At 45.8% G+C, this 22,173-nt stretch overlaps 1 protein-coding gene and 1 long non-coding RNA gene across 12 annotated transcripts in view; both read left to right on the forward strand.

Annotated features, from left to right (window-relative positions):
* LOC106044201 (uncharacterized) overlaps nucleotides 1–12,264 on the forward strand; it is a 111,076-nt gene extending 98,812 nt beyond the window's left edge. Inside the window, exons 27-32 of the long non-coding RNA XR_010834151.1 lie at nucleotides 3,289–3,431; nucleotides 9,487–9,565; nucleotides 10,642–10,725; nucleotides 11,001–11,087; nucleotides 11,674–11,755; nucleotides 11,909–12,264. This is a non-coding gene — a long non-coding RNA (uncharacterized lncRNA). The remainder of the gene's footprint in view (nucleotides 1–3,288; nucleotides 3,432–9,486; nucleotides 9,566–10,641; nucleotides 10,726–11,000; nucleotides 11,088–11,673; nucleotides 11,756–11,908) is intronic.
* Nucleotides 12,265–13,270: 1,006 nt separating this feature from the next.
* NEO1 (neogenin 1) overlaps nucleotides 13,271–22,173 on the forward strand; it is a 190,604-nt gene continuing 181,701 nt past the window's right edge. For 5 of the 11 annotated variants that reach the window (XM_067003699.1, XM_067003700.1, XM_067003704.1 and 2 more), the window contains exon 1: nucleotides 13,274–13,618. In XM_067003699.1, the coding sequence (XP_066859800.1) occupies nucleotides 13,486–13,618 (133 nt within the window). In that variant the 5' untranslated portion in view covers nucleotides 13,274–13,485. Of the gene's footprint in view, nucleotides 13,619–22,173 lie in introns of all 11 variants that reach the window. The other 6 variants (XM_067003702.1, XM_067003707.1, XM_067003698.1 and 3 more) reach the window with 4 other exon arrangements.

Consider the following 22,173-nt stretch of genomic DNA (forward strand, 5'->3'; position numbering starts at 1 on the left):
CCTATGCTAGAAACTGTTTTATTTATTGAAGGGAGGAATGTTGGCTGGATCTCGTGGTTGTCCTCTGGAAGATTTTAATGATCTTTAGCTTCCATACAGAAAGGCACCTCTGAGAAACTGGAGCCAAGAGACCTGGCTTGAGGAATGACACATCCAGCTATGCAGTGCTGCAGCTCCTGTGTCAGCTGAGGTGTGGGGCCCAAGTTCAGTTGCAGCCCTTGAACCTGAGATATACCTTTCTCAAGCATTATACATCTCTCTAAATCCTAGCAGTACCCTCAGGCTGTCTCTGTTACTTGATGTTCTCTTTTAGCTTACATTTAGTTATAAAATAAATGTTTTTTTTTGAGCAGGACCTTCCACCCCTAGGTCCTGAAGACGGATTGCTGAGTTTAACAAAGACCTTGTGAAACACCATAGAAGTATTGCAGTTCTCCACAGGAATAAAGGGAGATTTAAAGCTAGATCCAAACATCTGAAGTGAAATTTGCACAGAATTTAGGCACATAAGTCCAAAGTCATGATCCTGAAAAACCTGCTCTCAGCGCTGCATGCTACAGGGGCTGTCTATACATGGCAGACTCTTCATTTTCAGCATTTTAACTTCTTCCCCTGCACCAGACAGACCTTTCCTGCTGACTTACTGGCCGAACTGTTTCTAGGATTTCTCCCTAAAATGTTTGGGTCAAAATGAACTGGTCTGATGGAGGAGGGCAGTAGCTGCTTCCACTGTCCTGGCTGTTTGTGCTGGTAGTTGTTACAGGTCCAGGGGGCTCTGGATGTGTCTCGCAGGTACTGTTATATTTTTTCTGCACTGTATGGGTGATGATGCAGCACATGTTCTCAGTGCCCATGCTGCGGGAAGGACACCAGGTCTTCATGACTGCATTCTTCAGGGGAAGAGACGGCATGGGGTATGCAGGCTGCTCCCTCTGCTCCCTATCCCTGGAGAGGTTTGCCATAGGGTGGCTTGGAGGAGAGCTTTATCCCAGAAACCCTGTGCACGACTGCAGAAGACCACATGCAATCCAATCCTCAAAGTAAATTCATGTATTTTCACATTTTCTAGAAGAAAGCCCCAGGAACCCTACCTAGCACATTGCCCTGAGCTTTTGTGGGCATATGCTGATGGCTGGGGAGCCCTTTCTGCTAGGTAGGCCTTGATGTTGGAAAATGTGCATTACCCGCTTCTGCAGTGTTTCTCCAAAGGGAGCCAGCTTTTTCTTACTGCTGTATGATTACAGAAGCCTAATTAAGAGAGCAAGTGGAGTCAAACAGGAAGATGCTTCCCTCTAGGTGCTGTTTCAGCATACACATCTTCAGAGGCTCATTGCTTACACAGCGAACTGGCCTGTGCAGCTTCGTGCTTTTGGGCTGTTTGAGTGTATTCAGCCTACCAGAGCGTTTGCCATCATGGTGTTTGGTGTCTCCTTTGTACACTGCCTCAGTATTACACAGCAGAACAGTTTAAGACAGTTTCTTCAGCCTTTGTGATACCAGGAAGCATCCTGTGTTCAAGGACAGCCTTGAGACTCCTCCTGAAGCTCCTATGAGGCCACTTACGCTGTACCTCCTGTGAACAAAGAGGATTTGCATGACTTTTCACATCTCCCGCCTGCCCAGTGATTTGTGGGTTAACTGTGAATAACAGTCATTACCTCTCTGGAGCTCAGGGCACCGAGGGCTTCAGACTGCACTGCAGACAGGGCAACCCTGCTGACATGAATAGAGCTGGTCTATTGGGAATGTAAACAGAGTCTGACTTATTATTGAATTAACTTCCTAGCAATCGTAGGGTTACGATAGAAAGGTATCACTTCAGGCTACTCTGGAATGGGACGGGGGTTAGTAGCTTGAATTGTCCAGAGCAAAACTACACCCGGCTCAGACTGTAAGTAAAGACTAATAATATCTCTAATTGAAACCAGACAAAACATTCGAGCAGTCAGCCTACAAGTGCTTCACAAAAAGTGGAAAGCAAATGCTTTTTGTATAAGCATTAATCTTTATGCCTCACTGGGGTCATAAGCACTAGTAAGAGTGCAAGGAGAGAATTCAGCTTGGTCAGCACTGATCTGTAAAGATCTATGTCCAGTTTTGCACTTAGTTCTGTTTATCTGGGGCTATTAATTAGCTGCTTTCAGTTTCCCTGTGAGGATCTGTATGTTAGATCTAGGGAATGCTCTTGCACATAAAGATCTGTCATTGGTTGCTTGGGCAGCTAAATTGGGTAGACAGTTAACTGCTCAAAGGTATCTTAACTTCGCATCCTTTTCTGCTAGGGCAGGAATACTGGGGATGACTTCAATCTTTTTGTAATCTCCTTGTACACATTGCTTTTCTAATTTCATGCCTAGGTATGGCATTTCCATTACAAAGGAGTTTTGTTGGTTGAGCTCTGCTGGTCTGGGTCTTTCAAAAGCTGATCAGAGCCTTTGGTCATGTGCTTCTACTCTTTTGCCGCAGAACAAAACATCATCTACACAGATCCTAGGCTATCAAAGCCCATGAAACAGTTCAAGTGCCAAACACAACCCAAATGGCTGCCTGAGAAAATTATGTCTCCCATAGGGGCTGTTGAATATGCACAAACGTATGCTCTGTTTTCCTAACGTGTCTGTCAGAACCCTGCTGATGCCTCCAGCAGAGAAAAATATTTGGCAGAGTCCATTTCCCCCCAAACTTTACTCCTTGCAGGAAACAGAAAATGATTTTTTTCCTATGTATTTATTTGTGCTTAACTGTAATCACAAAAGGTTATATTTTTCCCCTTTCTCTGGTGACCCACGAGTGTCCAGTTGCTGTCAGTTCTGCATTTCCTCTTATCTTTCACAGAGCTGTGAGCCTTTTCACCCTTTCCTCTAATGTCTGCTGTATTCCACATGAGAATTTTACATAGGATGTGAGCTTTATGATGGGTGGGCTCTGTTTAGGTTTATTCAGCATCCTGTGCAGGCTTCCCTGTTTAAAAAAAAACAAACTCACTATTGTTCAGGTGCTCTGATGAAGGTGTTTTTCTAATGTAAACAAGGCTTCTCAACACAGCTATATAGGCTAATTTTTCAGGCTATCTCTTTTGGTGTCTGTTGGTTCCCCATACATTTAACATTGGATTCATTTAGTTAAAAGATCTCCTCTGTAAGTGCTGACTTTGAGCAGTTTCACTCACTTCTGACCATTTTCAGGAGTCTGCTTGTAGCTTTTGTTTTAGAGCTAATTACTGCTGTTCCTATCAATGCGTAAGTTGGTGCACAACTTCTAATTAATTAATATCCCTTTATCTTTCAGGCTGTGGATTCCTCACCTGTGTCACCCTACCCACTCTGGGACCATGAAGTACTCCAAATGGGGATTTTGTCCACGCTGACTGCTGAATTGGCATTCACATGTTCTTGGTGTTATCACTTGAGTTCCCCTTTCTTTTTCCAAAGGTGGGGACTGGTTTCTGTTGCTCACCCCACTGCCCTGTTCCATTGCCTGTGTTTTTTTGCAAACTGCTTCTGAATGCTGCAGACCTTTATCCTACTCCGCTCTGTTGCAGACTTTCAGATTATTGGACCTGCCTTCTCTCAGTCAGCATTAGAGTAGACACAGAGACTTTCCAGTGCTGTTTTAACAGATTGGTTCACTAAACTCAGACCCACGGTTTGAAAGGTGGTCTCCAAGTCAGCTGCTGGCAGTGCAACAGATCCAGTACTGGACTTACTATTGCTCATGGTAATTGTGAGTCAAAAATCTACTTTGGAGCGGTTTGTTCCAAAACCCAGTCAGGATCTGGTCTATTATTTGAGTTCAGTTTGTCATTCAACAGTGTAAATACATTATCCACGTTAGAGAATCATAGAGCTTTCTGTGCTCAGTCCTTCTTTATATACATCAAATCTGTTATTTTTAGGTGAAATGCATGATTTCTTACATATGTCACGTCTAAAACAGTCCGTATTGTTCACCTGCATCAGATGAAAATCAGAAAAGCCTTTCCTGCGTCCCAGCTGGCTGGAGCCAGGAACAAAACTAACTTCTTCATCTGCCTGGCTTGGAAATTGCTCACAGTGAGGAATTTGTCTCACACAGTGTTGGAGTTCTCACTGCTCGCTTCCTGCAGCAGGAGCCTGGGCACAGCATGTGCTTCTTCAGGAGTCTTCTGGGGGCACTGTATCCCCATGGGGTATTACATTTGTCAGAAACTGTATGCAACACTTCAAAAAAAAAAAGAGAGAGAGAGAGAGAGAGAGAGAGAATAAGAGACTGGGAGTTTTATGTGAGTCTTTTTTTTCCTGATATTTCTCTTCGGTATATTTTTGCAGCTTTATTTTTAAGCTAAGGATTACACATGAGCTCTGCTCTTTAGTAAAAACACACATTAACACCAGTAGTAGCAGTAAACATCAAAAGTGTGTCAGTAATACTGTGTCTTCTCCTACGCTGTCTGCTCCAAAAGTAACACTTCCTAGAATGACCTGGCAACAGAAGTATTGGCTCACGGCAGATATCGTGACGACAACCCCAAATGACCAGGTGACTGTTACCTGTTATCTGGTGAGTGGCTCGAGGTCAGAAGGAAAAAGCTGGACTACCATTTGATAGGGTGGCTTAGACAAAACTAACAGATCGTGAAGCAAGCAGCAGCCTGAAAGAAGGCTTTGGAGGCAGATTGCAGCCATTTGGGGCTAGAAAAACATTAGATTCGTGAGAAAGCTTTTCTTCCTCTGTCAAATATATCTTATTTGTTACCTGCCTCAGAGGGCTTACATCTGAAAAATGCCATTTCTTTTCTTCCTGGAATGTAAATGTTCATTCTAGATGGTATAGACATAAACCTCAATTTCTCTTCAGCCCTCAATGGAGGTTTTTGAATGTGGAATGAGAGTCTTTTTGAGAAATGGATTTCTTGGTGAATAAAGCACTTCTGTACTTTCAGAAATGAAGGGTGCTTCTGATAGCCTTCACTTCTTTCTCTACTGTTTCTCCTTTTTTAGCAATGTGAGTTTGTTCCAAACATCTGAATTCTCACTGGTCTTTGGTAGCGATCCTTTTTAGCTGAATGCCTTTGTGAGTGTGAAGGCATTTTGCTTTTACACAAAATGTATGCCACCTGCATAGCGTAAGAATATTTTCCTCCCAGGCTACCTTGCCAACATGTACCTCACACTACACTGAAGGAGGACATGCCATTTCAACCCTTGGTCCTTCTCAGATCATCCTCCCTCCCAAAAATGTGCATCAGTGGAGGGGGAAGTAGGTGGTGCGACAGCCTAGGCAACATTTTCTTACAGCGTGGTGCTACCTGCTTGCTAGGAAGTGGCTTAGCACCTTCACCTCTTCTGGGGCAAGGCACGTGACTGCCAATGGGCAGTGATTTTCCAAAACCACTGATCTCTGTTGGTATGAACTAGTAACCTCATTTAGTTTTCTGCAGTTCCCACTGCTCCCTTTAAGTGTTTCTGAATGTCTTTGTGTCTCTCTTGGACACAAAGTCACATTCTGACCTCTTTGAAACTCATTTCATATTTCTTAGAATCAATAGACTTCAAATGCAGTAGCAGAAATACCAACTGGTCAATAAGTGCAGTCAAGTTATGTTAGAAGTAAAAGCAATGTGTTGTAAAGGCAACATTTTCCTAAGGAACTGCTATTCGGGCATATTTGTTGTTTCAATTAGTCTGATTTAGTGGCTCAGTCAGGGGGCTGCAGCCTGTAGCACTCAGACTGTAATTTGATTTCTAAAGCTGCCGTTCAGGTACTAAGGAAATAAAAGTGTGTGGTAAAACCACATTGTGACAGCAGACGTACAGCCCCTGATGTGCTTAACGTGCTGCGGATCTGTCAGGAAGATACAAGGGTTCATGGCACGATCACCTGCATTTCGTACCCCGTCAGAGTTGCATGTTTTGCTCTCCTGGCTTTGATCACTGGTCCCCTGGGAGGAGCATGGAGCGGTGGCAGAATGGCGGTGTTTTTCCAGAACTGTTGCCCTGAAGGGATATTTAAACGAAAAAAGAAAGTAAAATTAACGTGTGTGAAAAGTGCCAGATTGACAGCCTTAGCAAGTAAAACACTTTACCTATTTGAAGGCTACCCACGTTTTATCTGCTTGAGCTGTCAGTGCAGTACCACTCCTTAGCGTGAAATGTATTCTTTTTTTTTTTTTTTAAGCTGTCCCTTTTTTCTCCAAATTGCTCAGTCCTGCATCTGAGAAAGATTCAGACAGTACTAATGGGGGTAAGAAGCCGGACTTCTGAAATCTAGGAAGAAACACTGGCAAATTTGCACTGCTTTTGGAGATCCTTGAAATTTGCAGGAGGCTAGAAATGATTTTACAATAAAATTTATGCAGAATGTTTCAAGGCGTAGCTCTGCTTTCAAACTAGAAACTGCTGGGAACAGGAGCTTGTTTCTTAGCAAATCAGGGCTGTATCACTGCTGTTACTCTGCAAAGAGACTTGCTTGCTCTCCTCTATGAGCTGCGTAACCGAGCTCGTCTGGACTTTTGCAGCATGCTCAGATGCTGCAGCGTGACTCCCTGCCTTTCTTGGCAGGAAGGTGCAACATTTGATTCTTGCTTATAGAAGTAACACTAAGTTTGAATCTGAACACCTGAAATATTCCAGCCGAGTCCAGTTTAAAGCTACCATCGTCATATCCAGAAACTGAGCTCCATCCTAAAGATGGGCATGTGTCCCCTGTGGGGTCACCACGTTCAGCTTCTCACAGATCCTGGGGCAGGAGGTCACTGACAAAAGACAAGTCCTCCAGGAGAAATAAAGACCAATACAATATCTCTTCCATAAAATGTCCATGACATTTTTAGGAAATTCCTTCACAGAATTTGAAAGAGTGATGAGATTTTGAGTAGCATTCTAACAGAAGGGAGGAGATCCCAAACTTTAAAGGGATACCTTTAGTGTATGAACAAGATAGTTGCTCATTACAAACAGGACTGTGTCCCAGTCCAGATCTGTGGTCTGGATGTCAGTATTCTTACCTGTTTCTGCACATCATTGTCCCTGTCTTCACTATATCATACTAATGGTGTGTGCCATTGTTCCTGAACTGTTAAATTCGTGGGCTGAGGTAATTTTGTTTGTATTTACTGTACTGTCACAAGGCTCTACTAACTGCTATTCTTCAGTTTCTGTGGTTTAAGATGGGGATACCTCAGTCAGTATTTTCCAACAGGGACTCCTGGAACATTTATATCTATATCTTACCTTCAGTTTTAAAGATCTAAAGCACTAGTGTGAGATACAACCCAGCCATGACTGACCTATAGCAGCACTGGACACTTACGGGAGCTGCAGGTATTGATGCAGCAGTGAAATCTGTCCAGTTTCAAGTTTTATCATGGAATCACAGAATGGTTTGGGTTGGAAGGGATCTTAAAGATCTTCTAATTCCAACCCCCCCATCATGGGCAGGGACACCTCCCACTAGGCCAGCTTGCTCAAAGCTCTATCCAACCTGGCCTTAAACACTTCCAGGGATGGGGCACCCACAGCTTCTTTGGGCAAAAGGCTTGAGACTTGCTCATCTAACTCCTGCTGAGCCATTTGCTTCTCACGCAGGTAATGTGGCTGCTTCTCCACTTCCTGGACTTCACAAACCAAAGGCAGCTGATCAGCCGCTGGGCAGTGGATGGGTCCCAGAGCTGGAGAGCTTCTCTTCCTTTTGTTTTTGGCCTTTCTACTTTTTTTCTCTCTGTTTTGCATTGCTCTCAGACCACTGCAGTCTCACTTCCCCACCTTTCCTGGCACAGAGACCAGGAGAAAATGTAGTAGGATTTACATGGCGTTGAAAGACTAGGACTCAAGAGATGTGAAATATTTCTTTGTGGTGGACCTGCTGCACTACCTTCAGTGATTCATAACCCCTTCCCTTGGTTCGGTTTTCCTCCTAACTTCTCTGAGGAAAGGACCTGCTTTTATTGTGTGATCGTACAGTGTCTAATACAACAGGACCAACCTCAGGTAAGACCTTTAGGCACTCCCATTATACGAATGAGAACAAGATTGTTGGTGTCAGTAATTAACATTCTTGTGGGATTGTTGGAAATGCTTTGGGATAAACACCACCTGGAATTCTTGCCTGGCTTATGTGGTTTTTAAGCTGCAGAGGAGGCTGATCCTGTTCACAGGAGAGGGCATGGATTGTCTGTCTCTTCTCTTTCTGGGTGTGGAAAAAGTCTTTCAGTCCAAAGACATTACAGCACCTCAGTGAGAAGTGGGATGCTGGAAAAGCAAGAGCGTTGTCAGTGGGGAAGAAGAATGGAGGCTCAGTTATCAGCGTGGCTCCACAAATGATCTCACCTGAGGACAAAGACTATATGACAACGACCAAAAGAGAGAGAAAAACACCAAACTAAGTGTCGCTGATAACATTGTGAATGCCTGTGGCACAGTGTCATCCCATGACAAGCTTCCAGAGATGAAATCTGGCTCTGGTTAAATGGATGGCAAAACTCCCACTGACTGCAGTAACATCAGGCTTTCCCCTTGGGGTTGCCTGCATTTCTCTGCTTTTGAATGCCCAGACAGCCGCATCCCACATCATTATGCACGTTCTGATAACAAATAAATTATTCTTTAAAGCATGGATTGGATTCAGTAAGCCCTGCATTTTGGATTCTAGGTTCCCTCTATCTGCACCTGAAATCCCCGAATAAACAAACACCGGATTAGATGTGAACAGCAACTCTGCTCAGTAAACGAAGCCATTAAAAGCATTTCACACCAACTGCTCTGCTCCTATTTCAGACTCTGTTAAACACAGAGTCGAGCTAAGGAGCTCAGTCATCCTTCTCAAACTTCCCAGGAGACTAACTGTAGTTATTGGAAGGTCTGCCTCCATTTGCCACCCTCCCTAGCTCCAAGTGAGGAGTCAGAATTGTCCAGCTGTTGACATCAGGAAGGACATAAATATGTGCTGGGGTTAGAGGCTTTCTGGCAAATGGCCTGCTAACCTAGAATTTGCTCTGCAAAGCTGGGAGGATGACTTTTAACCTCTGAGCAGTTTGCAAAACCACATCGGTGACCAATAAATATGAAAAATTAAAAAAAAAAAATCTAGTCCCTACTGAATGATGGAGAACATACCTCACTGGGCTCTGTGGTGCTGCGATCAGTATGAAGACCAATGTAGGCAAAAGCAAACTGGTTGCCAGAAGAGGTTTGTGGTTGTTGCTCATACCTCATACACCAGGGAGGCAGCACTGTATATTAAATTTAAGGTGAGTACCTCATAGATGTAAATCTTAATGAGTCACGTCTTTGTGCTGCAGCTCCTTCTTACCCCAAAATTGCCTTAACCAGCTGTTTGAGGATGCCCAATAATGGGAAATTCTCTAGATAACAATAAATTGGTGTAACAGTTCTGTGCCACCTGACGTCCTGCTAAGCACTAGAGAAATAATGATCAGAAAAACAGACACAACTAGAGCACCACTGACCAGTCCAATCCTAATTTCATCGCTCTTCTTGTTGGCAACAGATAACCCAGTGCAATTTACAGCAGCCCTGGAGTGTACAGTAGTCCTCTGTGCAAGCCTCGTGACTGGGAGTCACAAAAGGTCAGTGAAATTGTCTTTGTTCCATAACCTTGCGTCTGTGCCGAAAAGCAGTAGGTTGGTTTGCAGTAGGAAGCACCTCAAGCAAGAGAAAAAAAATTAATCACTGAAATTAAGGTCCTCCCCTGGATCTCCCCTCTGGAGAGTATTCTCTGCCTCCATTGATCATACTCAGACTCCCAAATAAGGTAGAATTTTGAATTAAAAAAGGTACAATGTGAACATTTGAGTGACAGCATTAAATCTTGGCTGTAAGGCTTAGATATCTCCAAGAGGAGAAAAACTTTTCTTACTCAATCATTTAGAAGTGGCTGAGGCAGATGAGGTAAATATAGTCTCCAGTTATTATAGAGCAACGCAGTCATTTATACGTGCATATTAGACATTTGCACCCTAAAGGTGTGGTTTTTTTTTAATTCAAGAGTTTCAAAGTTAAGAGATGCTAACATTAAGGTGGCCTGTGCAACTGTAATTTGTCCCCTTTTGTGCATTTGCATTATGATGCGCTATTTAATTGTAATTAGAGCACACGCTGTTCTTTTGACAGGTTCCCAGCCTCGCTCATTTTACAGAATAGCCTGTGCTCACTAAGTAATAATTTTATTTTCTCCTCGCTGTTCACTATGTGGCCCATGCTTTATTTACTGCACACTATTCAAATATTGTTCTGAAGACAGATTTATTCATTTCCTCCTGGGCTTTTGCATGGTACTCATCACTATGGTATCCAAGTGCATCGCAAACTCTAATTCATTTTCTCAACACTGTGTGAGAACTGGTATTACCCTTATTTTACAGATGAGAAATCTAGGCATACAGATGGAATAGTAAAAAATATCTTTTAATTTTAGATATCCAATTAGAAATACTCATGGCCTGATTTTGTCAGAAAATATAACATGTTAAAGCATCTAATTTAGTCAAAGTTGAATAAATTCTCATTTACTGTGGTTCTATCTGTAAGAGCTCTTCACTTCTGCAAATCAGACTTCAAAATGTCAAATCAGGCACCTAGGAAATGCGGGCTGCACAATTAATGTGAAGCCTCTGTTTTAAGCGCTGTGCTTTGCTCTGCGCAGGAGTTTTGATGCTGAAGCCCCTTCCTGGCGCTGCAGTTGCCGATTTGAGCCACAGCCCTTTCTTTTCCTGCAGCTCCTTGCAAGGTACATAACATACGTACATCTAATTTTTGTAGTAAATGAAGTGGAAGTTATTCAGGCAATTAATGTTGTTCCTTGACCTTGCTTCAGCATCAGAGCCAGGCATATCTGCTTGCATTGACAACCTTTATTCTGGTATTTCATAACTTGGGAGTGTTTTACTTTGCAGCCCAACTGTTGCTTTAATGTAGTTTTCCATGTGCAATTCTCTCCCATGTAGAGATAACCTAAAAAACCCAGCAATTTTATCCTGCGTTGTTATATTGATATCTATGTAGGCCATCAGCAATGTGGAAACTTATCCTAAATGAGGAAAGAAATAGTTTGGCTCTCCTGCATGTGGTCCAGCGCTGCAAGAGAATGCGGTACGTTCTCGGTGCGATTCAGACACTTGCTGCCAGTAGACATGGCAGTTTCTCTGACGGTCTTCACTCCCATTCCCATTTTTCTCCCATTTCTAGTCTGTTTTCAAATCTTCTCCCAGCAGGCTGGCTTCCAGACTCTTGCTCCTGAGCTTTGCTTTATCCCTCCTTCCAGGCAGACCCAGTTTCCCCTTCCAAGTCCCATTCCCTTTCATCGCCCTGGAGAACCTGTCTTTCTCCAGACCCTTTGTGCCTGCCAACTTCCCTGACCCAGTTCCTGGCCCCACGGAGGAGCTTCCTGCTCACGTTGCCTGAGAAGCAGCGAGAAGACTGGAAGGACAGGTTCCCCGCTCGCCCTGGGTACGTTCAGACTTGGCATGGTCCAGGGCAGCGGGGAACTGGAACTGCAGGTCCAGCTGTGCTCCCACAGCCCTGGGCTGCGACCGGCTCAGTGAGCATGAAACCGCTGGGGAATGGCTCTGCCAAGCTCCGGTAAACCCCCGCGGAGTGCAAATGGCATTTTTGGTAGGTTTTTACACGGAGGTTTTTGAGGAAGCATCTCTGACAAGGTGACTGTTCTCCTTTTCAGGCCCAAAGATATTTTTCAAAGGACATTTACCTCTGACCTGAGAGAAGGAATGACAGAAGACCTTTTTGAAGTTTGACCTGAGGTATGAATTTCAGATGCTTTCATTTCAGCACAATAGTTACTCTGGCATTATTAAAGGTGACCGAAGATGGGATTTTATGACAGGAATTGCTAACCAGCTTCGATAATAGTTACACTTCCAGTGCCACCTTTTAATCAGGGCTTCTTTTTTCAGTATAAACCATCACAGTTCATTGATGGTAATCCTTCTGGTGTATCAACCATCAGCGTAACGTGGCAAGCGTTAACGTGGAGAAAACCAAACATCCTTCTGAGGAGGTAATTATTCACCACTGTGAGAACGCTCCAGGATATTTTCAGTGGAGGACAAGCCTCCCGCTTCCTGACAGAAACACTAGACAAAATTATAAAATAATGAAGCAGGTTTCACAAAGAAAAACACTTTGGTATTAGCTGACGCTTTGTAGTCATGCTGGTGTTCAAGTAATCATGCACATCTCTGCATCTGTAGGTGCAGAAAGATTCACACGTGCACAGGTGTGCTGTGTCAGGCTTCTGCTTTGCAGAAAAGCCTTTAAATGCACAAATCTGCAAATTCCGCTGCCTCAGGGCTCATTTCAGTGGAGCATCACCGGTGCCTGCATGGAGAGGGACACCCTTGCCAAATGGTAATCAAGGCAAATGACAAACTTTCCTGTAATTAGTCCTCAGCTCCTCAGCAGCTGTGTTAGGATGAGTATTAAACCTGAACAAACAATTCTAAACATGTTTTTTTTTTCTTTTCTTTTTTTTTTTTTGTGATAGAAGTGTACTTTTTAGGGAGATATACCCAATTAGCTGTGTTTTGCTCTTGCAGTGCCCCAGGGGCATGGTTATAGCAGGGTTTCCGCACCACTTCTTGAGCCTCAGCGCTACGTAATTATGCACTGAAAGAGACGATTCAATTAGTCAATAATAAAACGAGGTGCAAAGATAGTGTACAGAGTGTAAAAATGTCATTTAGTGGGCAGCAGGCCATGATGGAAAATATATAAGGGTACACTTCAGATGATTAATGGAGGAGGAATGTATATTTATAGCTCTCATTGTGTCCTTTGTAAGGATACGCAATGCAACAGTCGGAATAAAACTGGCTGGTGACGATGCGCTATCCAAAACGATTTCGATTTGAATGGCAAATGCTGCCTAAAACGAATTGCCCCGGGAGGGCGAAAAGACGCATCGCCCGCCTTTACAAAGTTTAGCCTGTGTGTTTATTAATCCTTTGATTCGCTGAGAAACACGCTGGCCATGAAACACCGAGCCGTGTTCCCTGAGAGGACACAAGTTACTGGGGGTTGCTGTGAGGAGGGGAAGGAGGCGACATTTTGGGGTGCTCTCGGGCTCTCCCCTCACGGCGCTGAGGGGGCCACCGGCCCTGAGGGGGGGGCGCGCGCACACCTGGCGCGCGATGGCGGGAAGGGGCGCGTGCGCCGCCGCCGCCTCCCGGGAGCGCGCGGGCGCATGCGCGCGGTGTGTGTGCGGGGGGGCGGGGCCGCGAGGGGCGGGGCGGGGCGGGGCGGGGCGGGCGCCGCTGGGCTCCGTGCGCGGCAGCGGCCGGGAGCGGCCCCGGTCCGGGTTCGGGTCCGGCCCCGCCATGGAGTGAGCGCCGCGCTGCCGCCCGCCTCCCTCAGCCCGGCTCTGCCCGGCTCGGCTCGGCTCGGCTCGCCCCGGCTCGGCCCGGCTCCGCTCGGCGGGAGGTGCGGCCCCGCCGCCTCCTCGGGGCGCCGCGGCCCGGCGGGGAGCGGAGCGATGGCGGCGGGGAGAGCCCGGCGGCCCCTCGGCCCCCTGTGGCTCCTCGGCCCGCTGCGGCTCGGCCTCCTGCTGCTCGGCCAGCCCGGGCCGGCCGCCGCCTCCCGCAGCGGCTCCCCGAGCCCCCGCACAGGTACGGGGAGACACGGGGAGGGGGGGGGCGGTCGTTGGGGGGGGGGCGGCTCCTTCCCCGCCTCCGCCGCGGCTCTGGTTTGGTTATTTAATTTATCGCCGCTTCGTTCGGTTTGATTTTTTACCGTTTTGTTTTATTTCGTGCCCCGCCGCACTTGTCCGAGCGGGACGGGCTGAGACGTGCGCCGGTAGAGGCCACTGCGCGCCTCGGCAAAGCGGCTCCTGTCCGCCTGTCCCTCCGTCCCTCTGTCCTCCTGCCCCCCGCCCGCCCTCCTGCCCCTCTGCCCGTCCCTCCGTCCGTCCGTCCGTCCGCCTGTCCGGCCCTGCCCGCAGCCCGGCACCTGCGGGGGGGGCCCCACTGTCTGGGCGCTGCTCGCACCTTTCCCCATTGTTGCTTTTCCCGATCCGCTAGCGAAGCGGGCGGCTTGGCTGCCTCCAGGAAAAAAAAAAACCCACAAAATGAATAAACCCGGGGAAGCCCAGCCCCGTAACACCGTCCAGATGAAGCGTGGCGTGCGTGCGAGGCTGCCCTGCGGAAAGGCCTCCGCGACGGGGGGATCTGGGCACGCCGCGGGGGGATCTGCGGCTCGCAAAATGACGGCGTGAAAAAACTTTCCCTTCCCCCCCCCCCCCCCCCCCCCCCCCCCCCCACCTCTTGTCAGCAACGGAGTAGTAGAAAGCTGGAAAAAATCTTGCGTGTTGAACGCTGGGATTTTTAAAAAATGTTTCCCTGAGGATCGAACGCTGGTGTTTGAAAGGAAAGCCCTGCGTAAGTGGACCCTGGACAAAACCCAACTGGTGGTTAAATGAGCGGCTCTCGGCAACTTGGCGCGAGCGTGGCCGAGCCGTGCTGCCGGCGGTGCGGTGTGGCTGTCCTGCTTCACATCACGCCAGGCAGAACCGCGCGTGCTAGTTCTCAGCTCAGGCACTACTGATGTAATCGCGTGTGCTGACTCCTGTTGACAGGGAATGTATTTATTTAACCTCTTACATAGCGCGAGCTTTGCCGATTCCAGCTCTGAAGACTTTTATTCATTTTCCTTTTCAAAAAGAAAAAACACCAACAACGTTATACTTAGGTTGCAAGATCTCTGTGTAATAGATAAGTTACTGTTTTGATGTGTAAAATCTTACCATGTGACAATTCCGTTTCAGTATTTACTGCTCTGCTGACAGCTCGCTGCAGTTACAGTTCTGTTGGGTGCTTTTTGCTACTTATAAAAAAATCCTTTCTGTTTTGAGAACATCAAATTGATAGGTGAAGCTTTATCCGTTGAAGCTAAATAGGTGAGTTAAGTCAGCCAAGGGGGAGTAGCGCGCAGAAACATGAAATAAAGCATTCATTGAAGCTGACTGTTTCTCAGAGTAGCAATTTGGAAGCATCAGTGTGGAAATGCTGGAAGTTCAGCGCACCCCTGCTGCCTCCTCTCTCTCTCTCTTTTGTGCAATGTGCTTTTATGCCCTGTCGATGCGCTGCCCCGTTCCACCCGCGGTAAGGACCAGAAGGCAGGGTTTGCCTGACCCTGAGCCCTTCAGAGGGAGTCGCTGGGGGGGGAGAGCCTTTCTTGGTTCTTTGTCTCAATGAAGATGTGAGATGCTTCGGGCACAGCGGATGAACTCCATCCTAATTCGCACTAGCTCCCACCTGATAATTAGTATTTTTTTCTTAAACGCAGGGTGTTCCACGTATGCTCCTGTTTGGCAGGTGGGAGAGGCGCATTCGAGTCCCTCCCTGCTGGTGGAAGAGGGAATCGGACACAGATGTTCCACGTCACGCACAAAGCGCTCCCTTTGTGCAGTGGGTGCAGGGGTGACAGTGCTGCCGGGGGGCCTGGCGTGGGGCTCGAGCTCTTGGGCGAGCTCTGAGCAGTCGCGGTGCAGGTGTGCAGGGCTGGAGAGGACGCATGGCCTCTCGGGGCAGGTTAGATTGTGGCGCTCATCTCAAAGCTCCAGTGGCTTTTGCTGTGTCCCGAAGGAATAGATTCCTCTTTCTAAGCTTTTTGGCGTTGATAATAATGACACAAAAGAGCAGAAGTTGCAGGTTTGGAAGCCTGCGCTCTTTGTATAGAGCCCCTAATGTTTGAATGACGTTTGAGCCCATCTGTAAATAGGCAGTTGTTGCTCTCTGAAGAAGGAAAGAGTGTAGCTGAATTATTTAAGGAAAAAACCACCTGTGTAACTGCAAGCATTTGTTTGCGTATCTAGGAACTTGAGTCTGTTTCCCAGTCTATCTGGTTGCTTTGTATGTAAAATGAAATGAGCTCCTTATTTCAGAATTAGGACAGTTATTCACTTACAGAGTAAACCCCCCCAAAAATCCGTATTAAGGAACAAGCATCAACTAGCTAAATCCTGCCTCTCGTAACTGACTGAAACTGACTTGAGACGAATGTGACAACTTTGATCTATACAGGATTACATTATTAAGAATGAGATTGAAGTTGGTGTCGATTTTAATTTTTAATGGAGAAGCTATGATAAAATGTATGCCCTATTAAGACTGCAGATGAGATTATTCTGAAGCAGGAAATTTGTTCCTTCTCTCCCTGGTATTGTCGAAATCCTTGCAATCGGTGTGTATTGTGCTGGTAAAGGACAAACTGGCAGTTTAGGAAGTCCATAATGAAACACAGTTTGGAGTTGGTAAGGATCGAGGATGCACAGGGCTCCCTGAACTTAACGGGTGCTCAGGCACCTGTTGGTGGCAGGCACTGAAATGGGCACCGCGAGCGCTGCTGCAGGACTTGGGAGCAGCGGAAGGAAAGCCGGAGGAAGTGGGAGCATAGGTGTTTGGGGTTCCTGAGAAACAGGAGTCCTAACTCGTTCCTGTTCTGCGTGCATTTCTTGATTATCTCTAAATATATCCTGAGCTAAGAATAGAGACAAATATTCAGGTCTCCATTACGCCCCGTCAGCACAGGTCCCCAGCTGGTATCCCCGCTGGATGTAAATGCGGCGTGTGTCAGCCTTGCTTGTCCTGGCTGCTGGGTGCGATCGAATACGAGCAATTTGATTGCTCATAGCTACCGGGATGTGCGCATGCCAGCACCGCTGATTACACGCAGGTGTGAACAGGCTGGGGTAGGGGGCTCTGCTGGTGCTGGATGGGGCCTGTTTCTTGGGACCGTGAGCTATTGTCCCGCTAACTTACTTCTTACAAGTGAGGTAAGGTAATTACACACTGTAGGCTTCTCTTCATGTAAATAAGTGTTTGTTTGTTCCTGATGATAGTGTCCTTCTCATTTGTAAGACTTCAGACCTTCAAGAGGAGATCCTTGGAGAGATGTGAGAACTACGTGGGCATGTTTTTAAATAACTGGCCACCCTTCTGTGTGGTATTCTGGCCTACAGTTTCCACTCACCTCCCTTGTGTTTGTTTTAATTCGAAGGAGAGGAGGGTGATAAGGAGCGAGCATGGAAATGGAGTGGGAATTTAAGAAAACTGCACAAAAAGCAAGATGATATGTTTGTTAACCTTTACTTTCAAGCCATAAAAGCATATGACTTGTGCAGCATCAGCCTGAGCGTCATAAAAGGGTGAAAGCAGATCAGTGCACCATCTCTAGCTTGGCATGGCAGTAATTTTCTGTATAAAACAGATGCCAATGTGTTTGTAGCTCATTTTTATTAGTAAGCAGTAGGACCCTTAAAGTTTTGCTTTGCCTGGTCTAGGAGGAGGAATGCCTGGAGTTGTGGTTAATAGCTGGTGCCACTTGTTTCCTGTGAGGAACCTGCCGTAGCTTCCAGAAGTCAGCGAGTGGAAGAGAGGCCTTGCACGACTTCCATTTCCAGTTGAACCCTGGAGAAGTCACAAACCGTGAGGCAGTGCTGGCTTACCAGGAGCTGCTCCAGGCTGTCTCGACGAATCCGGGCTCTGTTCCTGGAGTGGGGGAACGTCATGCTCCAGGGATATCGATCTTCAGGAAGGGCACGCCGGTTCTTAATAGAGAAAATGTCTCGGCGCTGTGGAAACAGCAGTAATATTTTACTGATTGGATGCTATTGATTTAGTTCTCCAGTTAAATTGCTAAGATGAAAGTGGTAATCCTGATTAATTCCATATAAATAACTAAGCCCAATTTGTACATGTATCGCTGCAGACTTCTGTAGGAAATTGTTAGGTGCTCTTAATTCCAAGTGTTTTTTCCTATGTAGTATTCAAGCTAGGGAGCATATCTTAATTTTACAAAATAAACAGACTATCGATTTATGATAAGCCTTTTTTTTTTTTTTTGGCATCAGTTTAAAAAATGTCTTTAAAAAAAACACAAACCCCAAAACTCTAAAGCTGCCCCTACCAAAGGGAGAGAAGGAATTAGCAGCCTTGTGCTAATAAATTTCCTGGGAGTTTGGGCAATTCCCTGGAGCGTGTGACAGCCATGAGATGTTTGAGTTGTGTAGAAAGTGGAGAGATTTAACATCTAATTTTAATGAAAATGACTCAATGTCTCTTTAGCAATCCAAGTAAGAATTAAATACTACAAAGCAAGATAAGTTTTCCGTACGCTGTGAATAAACATCACTCCACTCATTGCTTCTGGACGTTTGGGACACTGGAAGTGGTTGGAGCTGAACATGGTTGGTCTGACTGGGGGTCATGCTCAGTGCGAAAGTTCCTTGGTTTTAATACCATTAGAGAAAGCTCATGGTCAGAAAACAGCTCCTTTATTACAAGAACAGCCTGCGTTCACTCTCTGGTTTCTCTTGTGAGGCTTGTGTGGAACGGGGGCTTGTATCAGGAGGAGATGGCTGCGAGCTTCTCGCCATGCCTGGGGCTCGCATTGTTTGTCCTCGTGTCTGAAGTGACCTCCCCATCTAAACATACCTGGGTTTTCTGTTGGTCTCTGATTCTCATGGTCCATCTTTGAGCTTTCCTGGTTCAGCCTCGGCTTTCTGTTGTGAAGTTAGCAAGACTGAGTGTGGCGTTTTTAGGGAAGAGCGTACTGTTAATTTATGATGTGACTGTTTTATTCCTCCTGTTCTGTGGGTGTTCTGGTTCTCACAGCTAGTGAGATTTTCTCTTGAGTTGTTAAGTTGATCTAGAGATAGTGAATTGCATGTTAGAGAGAGCTTTTCTCTTTAAAATGCACTCTTCTGCATATATTAGCAGTGAATTTTCTTTGCCACGAAGTAGTTTGAGCAGCTGACTTGATATTGGATACCATTGAAGAAATTCAAGTGCTCTGCTTTGGCTGAATTTCTTCATTTGCGATTTTTCATCTGTTGATCTTGGTGCACTGGGTAAGTGTTAGCTCATATGAATGACTTCTTTCTAATCAGCGTGAGTTCTGATGAATCAAGCGTAGTAGCTTGATAATTCTAATTAATAAGCATCCTCTAGTCATATAGTTTTGTCCAGAGGTCTTTTAAACATGGAAAAACTCCTGTGTGACTAAATTACCCCCTGCTTCATCTGTTCACAGAACTTGAAATGCAGCTGCCCTTCCTAGTTTGGTTAGGTGAGATTTCAATTTGCTTGTTACCCCATACAGCAGTGAATCCTATTGGGTTTTGTTAATGTTTTTCTGCTATTGCCTTCAAAAAAAACCCAAACCAGAACAACAACATCAACATAAAGCCCCTGAGCATTAGCTACTTTATCATTTATCTGCTACAGAAGCTTAGAAAGTGTGCTAGTTTGTGAAGATGGCTGAGTCACTTTCTCCAGGTCCACCAGATGTTTCAGCCCTTCCGATTGTGTGATGTACTTTTATTTTGTGCTGATGGGAGAGCCATGCTAAAGAAATCCCTTGCATATGCTTTACTGTCACTGAAGGCCTGAATTTCATTTTGTTTAATGTGACTAGTAATTTGTATATTTCTGTACTTCTACCGCCTGCTCCCATAAAACTCCGTTTCTCCTGATTTTCTTCTTGCCTGTAATACTTCATATCCTTCTGATGGGTTTCACTGGGCTTGGATTTCCACTTGGTGGGTGTCTCTCTGTTGAACTTTCCCACCTATTCATGTATTTTTCTCTTTTGCTTACAAGTATGGACAACTTCTGAGTTTTGCTTCTAGCTTTCTGCCCTTATGTGTGTGGGGGGTCTGAGTATTTTACCTTCATGTTTTTATTTGATGTCTTTCTTACATGTCTTGAAGCTGTCACATTCCGTGACAATTGGTCGAAGGGCATGTCAGTAGCCAGCTTGGTTGTCTTCCATTATCGTTACACTTAGATAAATTTATCCTGTTTGATGTGCTTTTAACATTTTTTGACATGTGTCTAATGTTGCTGTTGACCTAGGGATGAATAATGCAATGCTGCTAGCGTGGGCATGGTGTGCTGCAGTTGGAGGTTTGTACCAACGTAGGTGTAACTGGCGATTCTTGCCAATTAAAACATTTAACTTAGACTTACAATTTTGAAGAGATAATCTGCTTTGCTGCAGCTTCACTGCATTTAATGTTCTGCGTGTAGTTTACAGCCAGGTCATGATGAGTGCTGCTTTTCTACGAAATTTGGCTTTATTTGCATCTATGAATATGTGCTGTATTATGTCTGTGATACAGCACTGCCCAGTACATTGTCTTGGGTGTAGAAGCTGCATCTCATCATTTTGACCATGCTGATTTCTTTGCCCTTCCTTGCGGCAGAGGCACCTTCGTGTTACTGACACCACTGCCAGCTGCTCCTGGCTTCAGGCTTGGGGCAACTTCCAGCTCCTTCTCAGCTCACAGCTTTTTGTTTAATGGCCCAGCAGCTTGATCCCACTTGGGCTAAGGTGCAGTCAGGTCCCGCTGTGCAAGCTTCATCTTTCTCAGTTTTCTTCTGTAGTTAATGAATCTGAACATCTCTTAATGCTGCTCTGGGGCTCGGGCATGGAAACCTTATAACATAACTGTAGGGAGAGCCACAAATAGAGGCGTTTGGATATGCTTTCTAAAAGTAGAACAGGCTGCCAAAAGTCATTTAAGTCATTAGACCTGTCATGACTTCTAAAACATCTTGTGCGTATTGAGAAGCGGAGTGTAAGTTGCTTTCTAACTGCCAAGGGGTTGCAGTCAGACTGATTTAAAAAAAAAAAGAGTAGTTGTTTGAAACCAATGGTTGTTGCAGTATTGTACACAGCAGACATGAAAGCATGGGTATTAATGAGAAAATGAAATATTTCCAACAGCAATTTATAAAGCCAAATGTTCCTGTTTTCAAACAGGCAAGGAAGGCAGTGTAAGAGAGCTGGAAATGAAGTAGAACTGCATCCAGAAACAGTCCGTGTGATGTGGTCGGGCACCCCAGCAGCTGGTGCTAGGCTCCTGTGCCGCTGGAGGTGGCGTTTCCAGGTTGGGCTCTCGGTGCTCATCTTGCAGAAAATGCAGTATTTTGTTACCCGTTTGTCAATTTTTTATTAGAAATCTGGGCGAAAGCGAAGCGCAGCAGATAGGAAGTCACTGCCAAACGTTAATCCTATTTTCATGTATTAAGCTTCAACGTTTCTCGCACACCCTGCCCTTCCATTTGCTTCCACAAGCGTTTGTGGAGGCTGTAGCGATCTGGATGGGTTCCCATATCTGCCGTGCCATGTGGCTGCATGACGGCCTGCCGTCGGAGAGAGCGTGACAGGAGCACATGGGAGCCGCGCTGCGGGGAGGTGACACCGCTGCTGCTGCTGGTGTTTCAACACGAAAAGCGCTGTGAACAAAATACAGAACATCTTCTGTCACCGTGCTGGTCCTTAATGTTCTGACGTATCGTATCACATCAATTCCAGATCTATAGGCTAAAGTTTTGTCAGAAAATGTATGTTATTTTAAATTGGATTTTCCAGTAAAATGTTTCTTAAATGTTAAAGTCTTTAAATTGGAACGAATCGTCAGTTTGGCTCTAGTGTCCTCCCTCCCCCATGGAAATCTCATCTGTTTGGTCCCGAAGTGGGAACTAAGCTCTAAGTCTAATCTTAAAATACTTTGCCTTGAGGGGGGGGAAAAAAACCAACATGAAACTACCAGAGGGGGCTTCCATTTTCAGCAGCGGGTAGCGGCCTGGTAGCTCTCTGGATGGACTAGCCACGGGCTTAAAGTCCAGAGGAAGCCGATGGTGATTGCCTTGCATAGCATTTCAGTGCACGTGTTGCTTTCAATCCATCGTGTGCTGATGGCTGTGCTGTGGTTTTGTGGGACCAGGACTTTTAAATCATCTCTGTACCAATGATTAAACCCTTGAAGAAGAACACTGAACCGAAGTCCAGTCAGATTGTAAGACGAGCTGACACAGGAGGTGAAGTGACAAGCAGCCTTGGCAGCCACAGCAACTGCTGATGTGTGGAGACTTCCAGCCAATTTAATGGCTAATGATGACATCGCTCCGTGGTTCTCAGGAAAAATTCATGTTGAAATCAAGTGTCAGGAACTTGTGAGTGCTGGGAGACTGGTGTGGAGGTGAGGTGTATGCCAGGGGAGAGCTGCTCGTGCTCCATAGTGCCCTGCTGGGGCATACTATTGGTGCCCTTTGTGTGGTTTAGGGGAGATTTTTCATTAATCCAGTTACGTATATGCTGATAAGGGCCATGCTGTGTGTGTACATATTGCCTTTGAAATGATTTAAGCCGTTTTGCT

Source organism: Anser cygnoides, chromosome 11 (assembly GCF_040182565.1).
Source record: "Anser cygnoides isolate HZ-2024a breed goose chromosome 11, Taihu_goose_T2T_genome, whole genome shotgun sequence".
NCBI classification, from domain to species: Eukaryota; Metazoa; Chordata; class Aves; order Anseriformes; family Anatidae; genus Anser; species Anser cygnoides.